Source organism: Pipra filicauda, unplaced genomic scaffold (assembly GCF_003945595.2).
Source record: "Pipra filicauda isolate LSUMZ 115617 unplaced genomic scaffold, ASM394559v2 scaffold137_size4652046_pilon, whole genome shotgun sequence".
In the NCBI taxonomy this organism is placed as follows: domain Eukaryota; kingdom Metazoa; phylum Chordata; class Aves; order Passeriformes; family Pipridae; genus Pipra; species Pipra filicauda.
Window position 1 is genome coordinate 2841785 of NW_024103851.1, and position 17442 is coordinate 2859226.

Sequence of the window (17442 nt, forward strand, 5' to 3'; positions counted from 1 at the left end):
CAAGCTGTGGTTTCTAAAATTAAAGTGTTTTGAAGGACTAAGTAAATTTTAGTCCACTGCATGACAAAACCTGCTTAAAATTTCGTGTTTGATTTATCCTTTTAAATATTTCCCCAACATCTAGACTGTATGCCTCTTCCACACCAGTTGTCAAAAGCCTGATTCATCTTGTTAAAGCCAACAGAAAAACTCCCACTCAGAGGGATCTCAGTAGACAGAGACCACACCTACCTCTTCTCATTTTCCTTCAAAAAGAAACAGTCTTCTCAGCTGTATTCTGTTCCTTGCACATCCACGTCATTCAGTCCTGCTGCCCTTTTCCAAAATATTTCTAAAGCTCCTACAATCTTTCTGTTTGAAAATAGCCAGGTAAAGAAAACAAAGATCTGCTCAATGCACTACCAACCGGATTTATATTTCACAGCACATTACAGGCATAGGACAGCTAAATAATTTATGTCACAGAAGTATTACTTAGCATTTCACTGCATCTCAAGTGCAACAAATTTATAAAATTTAGAAAAAGAAAGAGATCTGATAAAGCAAAATCAGATTCTACTTTCCAAAATGAAAAAAAACACAGATAGGCTAGTACAGAGGCAGAAACTTTTAGCTTTCTACATATTACATATATTTAAAAGGCTTTCACTGAGTAATTTTCAACAGAAGGAAGCACAATATGAGATTTTAAATCCATTGCAGAATCTCAGCACACTTCATAGAGAAGCTGTAATTACAGAGGTGCTCGCTAGCAGTGTTCTTGTTAAGGATGTGTGAGGGGGTTCACTATTAACCCAGTTTTCATGGTTTCACAGCTCCGTGTGAAGACACCCATGCACTGGCCTTAAACCACCACAAAAAGAATTCCATCCCAGCAGCAATTTATTTAGTTACTTTTTCTTCTTGAAAAAATGCAGAGAGAAAAAGGAAATTATATCAATTTTTCATGCTTTTATACACATTTATATCAAAGAAAGAGTTAATAATTTTAAAACAGCAAATTCTGACACTTCTTGGTGAAATCCTTGTCCTGTTTAAATTTACATCTAGTTCTCTCGACTGCAGCAGGGACAGAATTTCAGTCTCTGGATTATAGATCCTGCTGTCCACAGAGCTGCTCTGCAAGAGTAAGTACCTTCTCCTGTTTGACTCCTTCCTAAGCTTGTTCTAGTCTCAACATAATGTAAAGTAGCCCAAACTCCTCTGAAAGACATCGGTGTAAATTATTACACTTGTGCATTGTTACATGTCTCCCTGTTCTGAGCATTGCTAAGTGTTTCTGATACAACTAGAGATGGGATTTTCTGAAAGAGATGTTCTAGGAAACAACTGGAAGCCCCTTCTTGGATGGTTGCTCACAGCTGCTGAAAGATACATGTCACATAAATCAGCACTGGCTTAATCCCCGTGCCTGCCCCAGACACAACTACCACCTGACAGTGTTGTATAACACATGCACAGCACAGGCCACTAGAGATGTAAGAGCTTTGCTCTGCTACTGAGTGCAAGGGGGACTTCACAAACAGTACTGACACTTTTGTCAATATTTTTGAAAAAGGACCATCCCCTGCAACATGGTTGAAAGCTGGCATGGGTTTCCAAGATAAGGCTTTAAACTAAGATTTTAGTTTGAATTCACTCTGCCTATGGACTCTGAGCCTTTATGAGGGAGAAATCATGGGAAACTTGTTTGATCTGCTTGATTGCCACTTACTCTTTGGTCAGGGAAATCAAGATACTTGCAGATGAGATTTCTCCTGGCTAAGTTTCATTTTCTTTCCCTCAAAAGTTAGAAATTCAAATGGAAAAGTAGCATGAAAATTCCCTCTGCACCAGAATGTGATAAAGAAAAAATGCAAGTCAGAGGCTTTCTGTTGACGTCCCAGCTGTGGCACAGCTGTGCCCCACGTCTTAAGTTTCCAGGTAACGTGAGCCTATTCAGCCCCAAATGCTTGCTTACATTAGCTATAGCCTACTAAGACACCAAGGCCTTTCGGAACGGCACATGAAGATGAACTAAACTACCAGGATTGGAGCAAGTAATCCAGTAATTATAACTGATCGCAAATCGGTCACTCCAAAAACAGCATGGTGGTGAGAGGTGACTTCTGGCAGAGAGTCAATACAGACAACTAACTGAGTTTAATTGTCAGTTAGGCACCACAGATGACTCTGCTGTGGCTGTCTCTGAACTGAGCCCCTATAATCCAGCTTACCCCTTTATGCCTTTTCTTTTACATTTTCACCTTCATACAAAGCAGGTACATGAAAGGTTCTCTGAAATCTAAGGAGGAGTCAGGGAAAAGAAGAAGATAAAGGATAAGGCCAAAGTATACTGGTACCAAAATCTATTACTTATTTTTGTGACATACCATGCAGCTCACAAAGGGAAAAGAAAATGGTGACTCTATTAGCTATGTAGATTGAAGATTCCTCACAGGCATCTCATAAAGCTTACCATAATATCCTGTAAACAGGAAAAGATTTGAAAGCCTGAATCCAGAAGCGTGCTAATTACAGAACATCACTTATATGTAAATCAAGAAATCCTAGGCAAGTGGAGGGAAGGAAAGAGTTTCATCTCTCCCCATGACCATAAGATACCACAGTGACAAACAAAACTAAAAAGAGCGTTATTAGTGTTTTTTAAGTGAGCAGGCCTGGCTCATTCCGCCTCAGGCAAACACCCTTATCAATAGGAACAAGAAAAATGCACATCTCAGAGGTCTCTAGGCTGACATAGACTGTAGGGGTTCGAAAGTCAGAAATAAACATTAGCTAATACACCTCAGAAACCAAGGAGAATTCCTTGTTGTAAAGCAAAATCTTAATAATGCACTTGTATTCTGTTGTAAAGAAATATTTTCTTTCATTCTTAAATCTTGTCTAACAATTAAGCAGGCAGTGAATCTAATTCACTGTAGGCATTTCACTTTTTGGTGTAAATCTGCTGTTCAAAGTATTGCCTGACAATCCAGGGAGGTTAATCGTGTCAGTTTTTGTGGCTTCCCAGGTATCTTTGAAGTAACCCGGGGTTTCCAGGTTATAAAGCAATTTTACCCTTAGGAAATAGTGCTCAGCAGCTTGGGTAAACAGCAAATTAGTAGGAAGACAAACCAAGACTGAAATCTCTACAAGCCCCTGACAGACCTTAATGTGTTGCAAGCGTAGGCTTATTTTAACAGTAGAATTCACATACCTGTAACACCTGTGCTAGACAACGGCAGTGCTAAGAAACTTTTCTGTGTGTAGATTGATTTTTGAAGCCAGAGGCAGGAGAGAGAGGTGTCCACAACATGAGGGCTGCACCAAAAGCTGCTTCCCTTCCCAGAATCTGCCTGCTGAGCTGACAGGGATGCTTAGAAGCCTAGAGCTCTTGCCCACAAGCTGCCTAGGAAAGCTCCCTGGTGTTCATCTACATCAAAAAGATTACACATTTATTCTGAGTCCTTTTCTACCCTTGTGTTTGCACTCTCTACTTAGCTGATTTTGTACTTCTGCCACTCAGACATCAATGTCTGGGGTAACACTGCTTGCAAGTTACAACAACCACAACCACAGCTTAAATTCTGATACATGTGTATTGCCCATCTTGTTTTTAACCCCAGCTACACTTCATGTTTGGAACATTGCCACAATGTAATCCAAAATCAAAATCAATATTGTTTCTTATGGTGTAAATGATTTCTTTAAAAAAAAAATCCATTTTTAAGGTTTTGTTTACATTTCATTTTTGGATCTTCCAATGAACAGAAGTTGTACAGTATCCCAGACATGAAAAAGAAATGGGTCAGGGAAAAAATAAAAACAAGATGCATAAAGAAAGACCATCTTTGAAAATGAAATAACACCTGTTCCATTTTTAGATTTGAGGCCCAAGACACATTTACATTTAGGGTTAGGGTCTAGAGCTGCGTGCTCTAACTAGACCTGCCTCGAGCCAGCAGTTGGACTAGACAACTCAAGATTATTGAACCATCGTATTAATATCTTTTTTTGTGAAGGGGCCACTAAGAGGAAGTAAGATTATCAGTATATGCAGTCTAATCATGGAAAGCTGCCTTAAAATGGCCTCAGAGTGAGAAGCAATCAGATCTGTAGCTCTTACTCTCAGGAGTGAGTCTACAGCTATGAGTGAGCTGTGACAGATCACCCCAGGTGAGTAACAGGTCACTTCCCCACATCTTTGCTTCCTACCACTTCAGAAGTGAACAAGTACCTTCCAGGCACACAGGCTCTGCTGCCAAGGAAAAGGAAGGGTCTGGAATAAACACTCCTGGCTACTCTTAGAAGGCAAGACAGTGCTCAATGAGAGAATGTATAATGAAATTAGCATAGATAATTTAATGAGAGGGGAAGGATAGAAAGAAGCATCCTTCCATAAATTTAATTAATAAACAATTACAGCAAAACTATTTTGAGGTTGGGGTTTTTTTGTTTGGTTGGTTGTTGTTTTTTCTCCTTTTCTTTATATAAAAAGCTATTAGATATGGGAAGAAATTATAGCTGTACTGATGGGGTAAAGTGAACATCTAAAGTATTGAAAGGGTTGGAGAAAAGCTGGAAAGTATAAAACGCTATTTGTTTGAGGCTCTCAAGATCCTATTACCAATATCAAAGACCTTGCAGAAAGATGTTTCTGCTGGGCAGAAGTGTTTGAACCCTGCAGGGAGACAGCACTGACCTCCCACTCTCTTAGCAAGCCTGTTCTGGGTATAAATGGCATACATCTGGCAGTACCTACAGCAGGAAAGCCTGGACCAGGAGTAAGATAACAACAAGGCTATATTTACTAGCTAGTTAATGAGAAAACCCAATTATCAAAAGGTTTCCTGCATCATAGATGCACTTTTTCAGAAGCAGGATGAGTTACTACAGTATTGCACCACAGATATAATTCTGCCTTCCACATGGAAGGCCAAGTAAGTTTTGTCTGCCTAATAAAACTATCCATTGCTTGGATAAATATTGCCATAATTACCAGAAGGCAATGGGCAGGATGAGCTCACTAGCCTTCTGGCAGTCATCCTAGGAGAAGGACAACTCTAATTCCAAACCTGGGCAGATGGAACTCGCTTAGCCCTGTAAGGCCATCCATCTAAGAGGACACTCTAATTAAACCTACGTCCTAAGGACCTCACTGTCAGCGTCCAAGCTCGCTTGGCCCTGGCAGATGAACCTTAGGATTAAAGGGTGGGTCCAGTTCTGTGCATGCTGAGTCTCACCTAAAACAATCCATTGCGCAGGCTCGATATATCCACCAGAAGGCATGAGAAAGAGAATGTCTGGCTGAAATCAGACAACAGTATAGCAGGGTCACAAGCAAATTGCAAAAAATTCCTCAAGTGCACGATATGGTCAATGGTATACTCGGTGATACCAAAGCCAAAGCAGAAAACACATTGCATGTGCAGGAGTTCTGATCCTAAAGCAAGTACAACATGGCTGAGAATATTGCTGATATGACTGGAAGACCAAAATGAACATTTATGTGGACCCGTATTTTCAAACTTTGGGACCTACAGTTAGACTCCCCCAGATCCAAAGCAAAGATCTACCATTTCTTCCATGGCACATTCCAGGTACAGAGTGGACTCATGGCTTCTACTTGTTTTACTCTATACTGGGGAGCAATTGCATGATCAATAAACAATTCCAGAAGTACTGAAGGATGTAGGCCCTACCTGATACCTCCAGTGAGGTCTGGAGAAGAGGGAGTGGCACAGACCAGACCAGAAATTATAGCTGTCCACAAATTTTCATGCTGCAGCATGGACAGATTCAAGCAGGAACTACTTTAAAGACCACATAGCCTCTTTTCAACCTCCTGGTACTGGCAGCACTACTGGATGCTCCCCAGGCCTTACTTGTTTCTTGTAAAGAGTGCTAAGCAACAAGCTCCTGGTTGGAAAATGTTAACTCTCTGTCAACTTTCCCCTTACTTTAAGATCAAATGAGCCTGAAAGAAGGCCGGTGTCATGTGTCCACCCACAAGTCACAAATCTCCCAAGTTAGGAGAGCTGGTAAAATTAGGGGACTGAGCAGATGTGTGCAGAGAAAAATGATAATGGGGACGAAGAAAACAATGTGACGAATGAAGAAGAGAACAGAAAAGGGCTGTGATTCTCCCCTCCCTCCCGCCTTATTGTCAAGCATCTTCTTCCCAAGATACAAAATCACATGCTGTTGCATCTCACAATGGGAGGCACATCTGGTACCTCAGGCGGTACCACTTGGCACTAGCTTGCACCTGACCTGGGGGCCAGGTATCCTCACCAGGATGCACTTTTTCTGCCAGTTCAGCCAACGAGATGACTCTTCGTCTTTCCTAGGTAAAGGACTGACCAGGTAAGTCTCAGGTTGTTGGACTGCAAGGGGAAGTTACTGCTATTCCTCAGCTTGACAACTTCTGGGAAAGAAAACAAAAAGCAGATCCAGTGTGCTCAGAGCTGGCTTAAAAATAAAAAATAAAACAGAAAAAAAGAGGAAAGAAAATCCTGATTCCTTCATTATCACCTCTTTTGAGGCTCATTGTAACTTCAGTGAGGCCACAACAAACCTCTCCTATCTCTCCAGCAGAACAACAAAAGGAAGAGGAATGTACTATTTAACAGGGCACAATTATTTTCAAGGTACAACTGTTAAGTAAATCCCAATAGCTCAGACTGCAGACAGACTAGAGGTAGCCTAAAATTACCAGATGAGAAACTAAGCAGGGAGTACAGAAATTGAAGTCTTATCTGCAGTTATACCCATGCATTGGCAAGTCACTTCTTCACTTTGTGTCTCTGTTTCCATCTCTCATCTATTAATCTATCTTTTCTATCTCAGCTTTGAAGTTAGGCGTCAAACATTTGCACTGAATGCACCTGACATCAGCTCTTTAGGACAGAAATTATCTCAGTACATAGAAAAGAAGATCTACTCTTCTTGGCAGACACTAGACACTACTGTAGTTAAAAAAAAACTCAAAAGGTCTGAAAGTTGACAAACAATAGATCTGTGCATCCAAACCTGGTCTCAAAAGCACCAAATCTCAGTATAATTAGCACTAAAACTTTGGTTAAATGTTACTGCAACTTCTTGACCACTTTGTTGAGAATTAGATGATGTCCAGTCTCCAATGCATTGATACAATGTCTATACTCAGTCTACAACTTCCTCATGAGGGGAAGAAGAGGGGAAGAAGATCTCTTCTCTGTGGTGACCAGTGACAGGACCAAGGGAATGGCCTGAAGTTGTGTTGGGGAGGTTTAGGCTGAATGTTAGAAAAAGGTTTTTCACCCAGAGGGTGGTTGGGCACTGGAAGAGGCTCCCAGGGAAGTGGCCACAGCACCAAGCCAGACAGAGTTCAAGAAGTGTTTGGACAATGCTCTCAGACACATGGTGTGACTTTTGGGGATGGTCCTGTGCAAGGCTAAGGGCTAGACTCAATGATCCTTGAGAGTCCCTTCCAACTCAGCATATTCTGTGATTCTGTGCAGGTTAAGTGGCTGAGAAAAGACTCCATGTAAGCTGTGGTCTCTGTGACCGGGAACTATGGCTTAGTACAGAAAGATTTGCTCTTACATTAATGCCTAAGATCAGGCATTATTTCTCATTTAAAGCTTTCCAGTTTGCTGGAAAAGCAAAGGCTTTCTAATTTCTTTAAGTACTGTCATGAAAAGCACAGGACAGGTAGTGTGGGGACCAGCAAGGCTGCCCCAGCATGGTGTCACTAAGCATGCATGTTGCAACATAAGCATCTCCTTTCCTGTGTGTGAATGAAAAAACAACAGCCCTGATCTCCAAAGCGCAAACAAAATATGCCCAAGTGTCAAAACAAGTTGTGTAAAGGGAGAAAAAGACTGAGAAAAACCCAATTTCCAGACAAGTCTTTTGGTTAAGCTACCACAGTGCAACCGTGAAGGAAGCTGAGAAATAGCTGCCTAACGTCTTGTGTGGATTGGCCTATGTTTCCATTTATGATAGGTTGCTGCCTGCAAAAGAAAGACTTTGCAAGAGGAAAACGAACAGGAAATACAGTAACGGCAAAGATTAAAGGGCTGAACAAAGGATCCCAAGCACAGGGTTCTTGAGGAACCTCAACATCCCTGAACCAGGAAATGCCTTAATCCGGTTTCAGACTGTGCTCCTCTTCCCAAAGCTAAGCCCGGCTGAAGTGTAGTATTAAACTACTATAAGAGTAACAGGCTGAGGAAAAGAAGGAGGAATTTAAAAATTCTATGTAGGGTTGAAGACAGCCAAAAAACACCAATAAGACTAATACATGTGCAAGGAGATGAAGAGAAAGAACCTCAAAACTATGGCATGTCTTCCTTGGGAGAGAGACAAACAGTAGATGCACTTTTTGGGGTATAAGTCTCTCTTATTGCTTCATCTCTGTTTTTTCTCCAACACCTTTAACCATTCTGCTAAATAGTCTGTTAAAGATGCTTCTGTGTTGCTCTGGTTTTTACCATCTGTGGACTCACAAAGGTTAAAGTCATGCAGCATGACTATAGATCGTGCTAAAAGGTGTATCAGGATGGACTTCAACAGCCTTGTCTGTATTTTCCCTTCTCGCATGCTCTTTCATGAAGTATATGATGTGAAAGACACTGTAGCACTGAAAATGGAAACAGGAAATTATTTTAGTGGGCTAGACTTGTCAACAGTGTGTCCCGAAAATACTCTAGTTTCATTAGAGCTTTTGTCGATACGACTGTGCCTTATTTAGTTGGAAACATTCAAGGCTAGAACATCCTTCAGTAATTTGTACCTTCAAAGTACAAAGCAGGCCTTATATCAGCCTCCTAAAGATATGCAAAAGATATGTTTTCTAGAGAGAGCCCCGGATGAAAGGGCTGATTGCCAGTTTGGGGACATTCCTGCACCTTTCCATAAATGCACACATATATGGCATATATTGACCATGACCTAGAACATACACCTTCTACCTGCAGATATACCAGGATGTCTCAGATCTCTGACTTTAGTTGTACCTATTTTTTACCATTATTTCCCTGTCAGTAAATAAGAGTAAATGAGTACCATTTCTGTCTCCTGCAAGGCCTGTCATCCATCTTTCTTATTAAAAATGCAGCAACAACAACAAAAACAAATTTAAACAAACAACTACTGCACAAGTTTCTGCATAAAAATGCCACATGGATGACTGGTCATCCTTGGAAGTGGTTCTTAGCTGTCAGATAGTAAAACACCTACAGAGGCTAGTAGATTAAGGGGGGGGTCCCAGGTATCTGCCTATCTGCAGTGCAATTCTGAATAGTGTCAAAACCTTACTCATTATAGTAAGGATAAGCTAGTTTGATACTGTGCTCACAAGATGATGCTGCACCACACCTCAGTGAAACAGTTTCCTGCATACCCTTTCTCTGTATTGTTGTATAAGCCAAAACGTGTGCCAGAAGCTGCAGTGAGACAGAGCATGTTTCCTTTCCTGGAAAACCCACTACAGGCTGGTTCTTTCACTGCAGTGCTCTCCAAGCCTAAACACAAAGCACATACCCCTAGTGGCACCCAGCCTCTCTTGGCTCCTCCCTCTCCACAAACCCTGACCATTTCATGGCTACAGTGGGTGTTTCCTGTTTATCACTGACTGTCAGAAAAACCCAAATTGCCAGACTTCTGCAGAAATGCAAAACTGGCTGTAGTGCAACATTGCTTCTGCAGCTGTTAAGGCTTTTTGTTTGCTGAGTATTAATAGGAGATGAGTTCTGTTCCGCTGGCATTCATGTTGTAATTTGGAAGCAATTCCCTCTCTGGCTCATACCAGTTACATATCTATCTGGCAACATTATGTTGCAAGTTTGTGAAATCCAAAGCAGAAAGGCATGTGCTTCTCTGGGAAAGATATTAATCCTTTTCAAGGTGAAAAAGTAGATCACTAAAACAAACACAAACTTTAAACATCTGTGGTATCTGAAAATGCTGTATGGGTATGAGTAAAGAAATTATTTTTGTTTAGAAAACAGATAAGGCCCTGTAGATGCTCTCAATGCAGGCTATCAGCAAATTGAAAAGCAACACATATTTTGCCCAAATACCCCCAAAAACATAGAAGCATGTTTCAAAAAAAAGAAAACTATTTTGCATTGTGACTGACCTACCTCACAAAAAGCATTTTCTTAACCAAGTGAGATTTTAAATACACCTGAAAAAGGTACATTTAATGGCTCTGACTGGGCAGTCCACTGAGAATACTGTGAAAGTACAGCTTAAACAACAGAGAAGCATCTGAAATTTCAGAATTTCAGTTTTATGAAAGAACAAGAAGGCCAATTAAGGCAGAAAAGCATTGAAATTTCTTTCCATGTTTTCCTTCGTGTTCTCCACTCGTGATGCACTTCTCATTGCTCGTTTCTTCTTCCCATAGCAGCACGTGCACAATTTCTTTCTAGTGTGGTCCTTTAGGCTGACCCTCTTGGCCAGTAATTATCATTATAATTGTGTTGGATAAATTTCTGCTGTGATAATCTGCTACCATGAAGAAAATAACCTGCAGACACTTTTCCTTTTACTCACGCCTATTTCAGGTCCCAGACCATCGCATTCCAATTACTATCTACAGTGATTAGATGTCAGTAATCTGTTAAGTACCTGAAGAGTGGCATAATGACTACAGGTTACATGGTAAGAGCGTCATATTTCATTTGCTTGTTAGTTTTCAAAAATGTAGGAAAGAAAGGATAACTAATTGGGGGACATTAAGGCTTTTGAACAAAATGCTCCCAAATATTTTATATATGCCTCCATAATCAATACAGAAATGAATACTAATTCTCTATTTACACTTGACCTCCTTTCTAATGCTTCTTTTTTTCATATAAATGGGAATTTCACTGTTACAAATCAGCTAGTCTTTAATACCTTTGATTTTTCAAGTTGCCCCACATAGCTCTTTAATTAAAAAAGGCTCAAAGTTATATTTTTAAGCTCTTTTTGTCAAATGGCTGGCTGGTCACAGCATAAGGGTAATTTCCTTAAATGTGGTATAAAAACAACCCGGGGGGAGTCCTACAGTCTAACTGTACACAATAGAAAAACTTTGACTCCTGAGGTTGGCCAGGATGATTCCCATGGTCCCTCTATAATAATCCTAATACAATAGCACCACCAAAAATATTAAACCTTTATATATTTCAAGACCAGGAACCACACCAGTCTGTATGGGATGCCTGAAATTCTTGAGAAACTTAAATTCTCTATATAAAGCTGATTCTTTATTTGGCCATGCAGCAATCTCCCCTTTATCATAGCTCCTACCAGCTATCATGGGCCAAACACTGCAGTGTATACCTCAACCTTTTCTGAAGCTCTGTGTGGTTGATTAATAGCCAATATTGACTCGTGGTGAAAAGATACCAAAGTACAAACAATTACAGGAAAAGTAAAAGAAGAAATTAAAAGCTGCCTTTGCAACTGAGCTACTCTGTTTTATAGAGAATTAATGCTGTAATCAGCAATGCTCCAGTCAATAGCAAGTTAAGGGAATTAAAACATATTACATGGAAAAACAATACAGATACCTTGAAAATAAATTACCATATCTTAGCTACATTTCTTATCTGAGTTTGATTTTGATGACCAGTATCTTTCTGATTCTTGCACACCATATTGTGTGCTATGCAACATAAAAGGAAGATATGATCTCTGTCCAAAAAATAACAGACTGAAGGAAGATTGTTTACACCATCCTCTTTGGATAGAAAATACTTGAGGTTTTCAGACACTGCAGCTTTTAACATAACATTTAATCAACTGCAAAGCTGTGTTCTTCCATATATAAGACTCAACAATGAGCAGGAATCCTCAAATGTGCCTTTAGAGATATAAAATTGACATACATCAACATTCTTCACCACTTTAACTTCCCACTTCAGTAGTCAAGTAGCTCTAAGAATATCCACATGTGCTGCTATTTACTACTGCCTACTTCATTTTCTCCTATTTTAATTCTGGACAAGGCAATGATTTGTCCTTGATGAGTGCACTGGCGCAATCTCAGGGCTGACATTCACAACCTAATGGTACCAGCATAACAAATTACCAAGAGGTAGCAACTTACCAACCATGGGCTGCCCAACTATGGTGTAGTACAACTTATTTTAAGCATCAGTGAAGGATGGTTATGCTAATTTGCATTTTCTTACAGTAGGGCAAGTGAAGAATGCACATGCAATCAATTAACAAAAGCTACTGTGTCTCAGCTAATGGGGGCAACCTATTAACCTGACATAATTCATTGTGCAGTTGAGCCCTTAATGAAAAGTGGCCCAGCTAAAGAGGCTTTTATATTGTGGATCACGCAAGAAAGCTACTAGCAGCCTAGTAAACTTCCTCAATAAACCAAGGTACTAAGGTCTCCTCAAAATTCAGTCTGGGATTTTGTATCTTCTTTCCACGCTTCTTTAACAGCTAAAAGAAAATATGATCAGTCTCAAAGATTAGTGACCATGGCTCAAAGCAGCTGCAAATTAGAGTCTGCTTTACAAGTTAGATCCTGCAATGAATTTCTGTCCCAAAACCAGGATAACTACACCCACCGTTCTTATATATTAAACAGTTTCCCATCCATGTATTTTTAAAAACACAAGATATAAGCATCCTGTATGTCCTGTAGACATTTCAGCGGCTCCCTTAATTCTTTAGAGTAGCATTCTCAATTTAGTTAAACACCAGGAATTACAGATCATCAGCAATGCCTCATATTGCAAAGAGATAACCTGTTTCTAGGACTGAGTATCTGTAAAATGTTTACATGTAGCATCCTTGCTGATACCAGATACTTAAGGTAAATGTTGTAGATAAAAGAAGTATAACTCTTGTCCTTTACAAATCCTTTAGAATATAGGTTATATCAAAGATTCCTTTGATTGCTCTCAAATTCAGACAGTCTTAAACACATATACCTGACTGTCAAGCAATTTATAAATGCTTTTACCAAATGTCTGAATTTTGTCCAGGAGGCTCAGATAGATCATTGGAAACATTCAGTACAATTGTAAAACTGAAATTGCTACTCTTCATGCTTAACTCCTCCTTAAGGATACATGTGGCTCTTTCACTGCAGATGTTTTGCTATAGATCTCAGTCCAGTCTTTTGAGTACCCTATTTCTATTCTCCAAAGATGACCACGAATTCCATTCACACTAGCACGTGGCAACTCTTTGAAAATAGGAAGGACTCGAATGGTCAGAGACATGGGACAGTCAGGGCTGGAAATGTTAACTTGCTGTATAAGGTACGTAGTTCTTTGCAGAAGCAAATTCAGTGTTTCTGCATTTTCTTTGCTAAGGGGGTGGAAAAGAGTTACACTGCATTGCATCAGATGCCCTGGGTAATATATTAATATTATGAGGAACAATTAATTTGAAATTAATGTACCTTGCTGCAACTACATACTGTTATACCTTTATTGGTCTAGATGATAATCAGAACTCGACTCTTTTTACTTTTGAATCCACCTGAATCTGGTGGAAGCTGGATACACCAGGAAGTTTTCCAATTAAAAGCTGGTGTGATTGAGATTACGCCCCTGAGTTAATACCATACTAAAGTTAATGCAGCTCATAGCGAATGATATAGTCCAAATAGCAGCAAATTGCGTAAAACATGTATTCATAACTGTATTTTAAAAAAAAAAAGTAAATAAGTCAATGCCCACAAATGTTTGCAGAAATTGCAGGTTTCTATTCCGCCAAGTGATTCAGTTTCTTTCAATACATTTGAAGATTTTGGTAACATTTTTGGCCTTTCCTAAGAGACATATTGGGCATAAAAACATCATAAAAACAAATATAACAGTTCAATTATCTTTCTGCAGTGACTGAATTATAGCATAGCAGAATTGGAAAAATACTTACGCTCCACAAAGTAAGAGCTGGCATCAATCTTCCAGATAATCTGTCCACGGTGAGAGCCATTGACACCGCGGTTCTTGTAGTCCAGAAAGTTTTCAGACAAGACCTCATCTACAAATAAAGAAAACAGTCTCATCAAGAGCCTGTTATGACAATATGCATAGCAGAGAGTCAGGCTGAAAATAAGCCATTGGCTTGACAGGATATGACTGCTAGGCAGCTTGGCACCACATGTTGAGAAATTAGCTTTATCACTCATTTATATTTTTAAAAGTGCAGACTTTCTTAAAAATAACATCTTTTCCTGAAATCTAATTTTAAAAAATGCATCCCTACAAAATTCTCAAACATGAAAACATCTAGCTTACCATGGATAAACCACTACCTAATTAAAATAATTATTTTAATCTAATAATAACATAGAATTATCCTCCTCCTTTGCACCAACTCTTCCTTTAAAAAAGCCCCACAGAAAATAGTTACATGCAGGTGTCTGTACTACATTTACTTGTACCACAACAGATGTGGTTATTTCTTGCAGCGTACCACAAGGGACAATTATTTTTGAAGAATCCCACTCACCGGGTGCCTTCACAACCCTCGGCCTCCAGAACTGTTGTTGACTGACAACAAAACACTGTCCTCTTGCAGTGTTTGAGCCACCTAGCAGCTGTCAGACTACCAACCTCATCTTCAGAGAAGTCAAGGAATAACCTATAAAAATTAATAACCTCTAAGAAGTTGCTGAGAACCAAGGCTGAAGAAGAGACCCCCTTGCACATGCAGGTCTGTGTGTAAATAAAAGGTGGGCAGGTAGTGAGCCTGAGGAGCGGATTTTTGGTTGTCCACAGGTGTAAATTTTTAGTCTGTTTCCAAGTTTCATTTTACACTGCCTCAAAAAGCTGTTTTCCAGACCACTCTCAATCTGCAAGCCCCATGTGGTGCAGATGTGAGCAAACACATCCCAGCCTCCAAGCAAGGGCATGGTTCTGGACCCCTTTTTATCAAACAGCTCAAAAACCAGCCAGTGGGACCATGCTGCAGCCTCAGGTCCACACTCACCAACTTACTAGCTTATGCCCCACTTTCAAGCACATAAAAAGGCACATATTGCCACCATAACAGGCCAGCACTCGTAGTTTTCACCGTCACTAAATACAAAAATAAAATAGTCATATGGAGACATTTCCAGCCGGTCACAGAGGAGTGGGGCTCGCGGGTCGTCCGAAATGGCCGCGAACTGAAGTGGCTGAAGCAGCAACCTCGGATGGGCTGGGCCGTGGCCTCATTGCTCCAGCTTCAGGGGGATGGATTTCACATCTGTGCTCCGACAAAGCAAAAGGCCACAATCTTTGCCTGCAGAGACCAGCCAGCAATCTCCCAGATTTTTCCTTTTAGAGATAAGGACAGTTTTAATTTTAACAGAGATTTGTAAAACTGTGCCTTAACCAACTCAACCTTGCTACAGAAACAGTCCTGGGTGGGTGCTGAGACTCTCTTCTGAAGACAATTATATTAATTATTAGTCACCCTAAAAACTGAGAAAAAATGTGAACCACTCAATCTGAGATTAAAATACATCAATTGTAAACACTGGGATGAATTGGCTTTGTTGTTACATATATCAACAAGAAAACAAAGATAATGCCACCCATACAACAAGGGTCACTGTGCCTGAGGACAGACTGATGGTGTGACCAAATGCAGAGCAAAAGACACAGTCCAACAGACACAGCTGAGAAACTCAAAGACTATCACATTAGTTAAAAAAAGGAAACTTTAAATTGAAGGAAACTACACTTTCTCTGAAAGAGTAAAGCAGCAAGAAGATGTCGACATTGTCCCATTGGTTTTACACAGTCATGCTCTCAAAGGAGGAAGGTAAGCGGGTACCAACACTGAACTGTTCAATGCTACTCTCTTGAGAGATTTACAACAGAAATCCTTTTAAAGAAGTCATTAACGATTGCAATGGATAATTATAAATAGCAATGCTATCTACAATAAATTTTTCCTTTGCTGACTTGCTAATTGTTAGAAATTATTTCACTTAGCTGCGTTTCATGCTTTGTATTGAAGTATACCTCTGCAGTAACCCTTCAATAGTAAAATCCTCTGGTATGATTTCTGCTCTTCTGCTATACTTTATAGCTGGTTCTGTCTTCTTTTAAATTCCATATTATTTATATTAAAAAAGGCAGATAAGTATACAACCATTACTCTCAGAGTTTGGTTTACTAAGGAATCCCTTCAGTGTAGGACCATCCTAGATACAGATTATCGAAGATTACCCACATCATTCTGTGGAAGTAGGAACACGTGTACATGAGAGAAAACTTAAACTTATTAACTGTCCCTTTTTGCTTTAGCAGGGAAAACATTTCATACTTAAAGATGAGCACATACTGAAATGCTGCTCTGAGATGGAGCCTGGGAACCCTGCCTGGCTCTCATCCTGCTGGGGTGCTGAGAACATCCCTCAGTTCCAGCATGCTGCTCTCTGGCTTCATCACTTCTGATATTTATTTGTCCTATTTAGTCTCTGTAAGCTGCTGGAGATGCTCCAACACCTGCCATGTTATTAAGATGTATGGGTAATCACTGTTCCTCAAAATATATTGTTTATGAAATACCATGCCTGCTTAAGGAGGCTTAGTTGAGCTGGACTGGATGGCCTTGTTTAAGAAATTGCAGACATTTTTAAGCTAGAGTTTAGTGGCACAAGACATCTCAGAATCAGCTTTAAAATACTCTGTTCATACACAGTATCTGAGGGGGCCAGCTGGCACTGCCACTGCATGGGCTGTTGTCCTCTTCCCGCAGCTGGCACAAAGGCAGCGTGAACTCTGCATCACGTAACCTCTCTATCTTGACAGAGGGGTTGACATATGCCCATATCCAAACTAAATCCCATTCCTATTGCAAGCTGAGCCAGTGGGGAGGACTGCAAAAAGCTGTTTCCTCCTTTCTGTTGAAAATGTACGGGAAGTCTGGAAAACCAGGCTGAGAAGGAAGGTCACTATCCATCTGCATGTCCAAGGTAGAAGAGCACAGAAGGGAAGGGATAAGCAAGCTTATCCCTTATGGTTACAGCTGACAGGTGAAACCATAGGAAAGCTGGAACAAGCTGCTCCCACTGAATAGCACCTGCACGCTGCCTCCTGCCATGGAGGCAAGAGACAGGGCTGTGCAGGAAGGACAGCGTCCAGAGCAAAGCAGGTCCCCAAGGAAGGGATACACACATGGAACTAGCCATGTGCACACAGTTTATGGACAGTGACCACTGAAATACACACTCAGGCAGCAGAAAGGATATTTTAATATGACTTTATGGAGCTCTGCAATATGCAGGTCACCTCAAAAAGGAGCAGCGGAGCCTTTAAGTATAAAACCAATTTTCTATACAAAACGTATTTGTCATGATTTAGAAATCCAGTATGTAGATTCTTCTCACAGTCAGTTTTAAACCCTGACTGTCTCTTTTGAAAGGCTAGGTACTTTCCTGTTTCCAAAGAAATAAAACTTATTTTTAGTCCAGTAGGAATTCATGTTCATTGGGATTTTTAAACCAGACAA

At 40.2% G+C, this 17442-nt stretch overlaps 1 protein-coding gene across 5 annotated transcripts in view; it reads right to left on the reverse strand.

Annotated features, from left to right (window-relative positions):
- The window catches only part of HECW1 (HECT, C2 and WW domain containing E3 ubiquitin protein ligase 1), a 259900-nt gene that overhangs the window by 144517 nt on the left and 97941 nt on the right, over positions 1-17442 (reverse strand). For all 5 annotated transcript variants that reach the window (XM_039378406.1, XM_039378403.1, XM_039378405.1 and 2 more), the window contains one exon: positions 13870-13977. In XM_039378406.1, coding sequence (XP_039234340.1) covers positions 13870-13977 — 108 coding nt within the window. The remainder of the gene's footprint in view (positions 1-13869; positions 13978-17442) is intronic.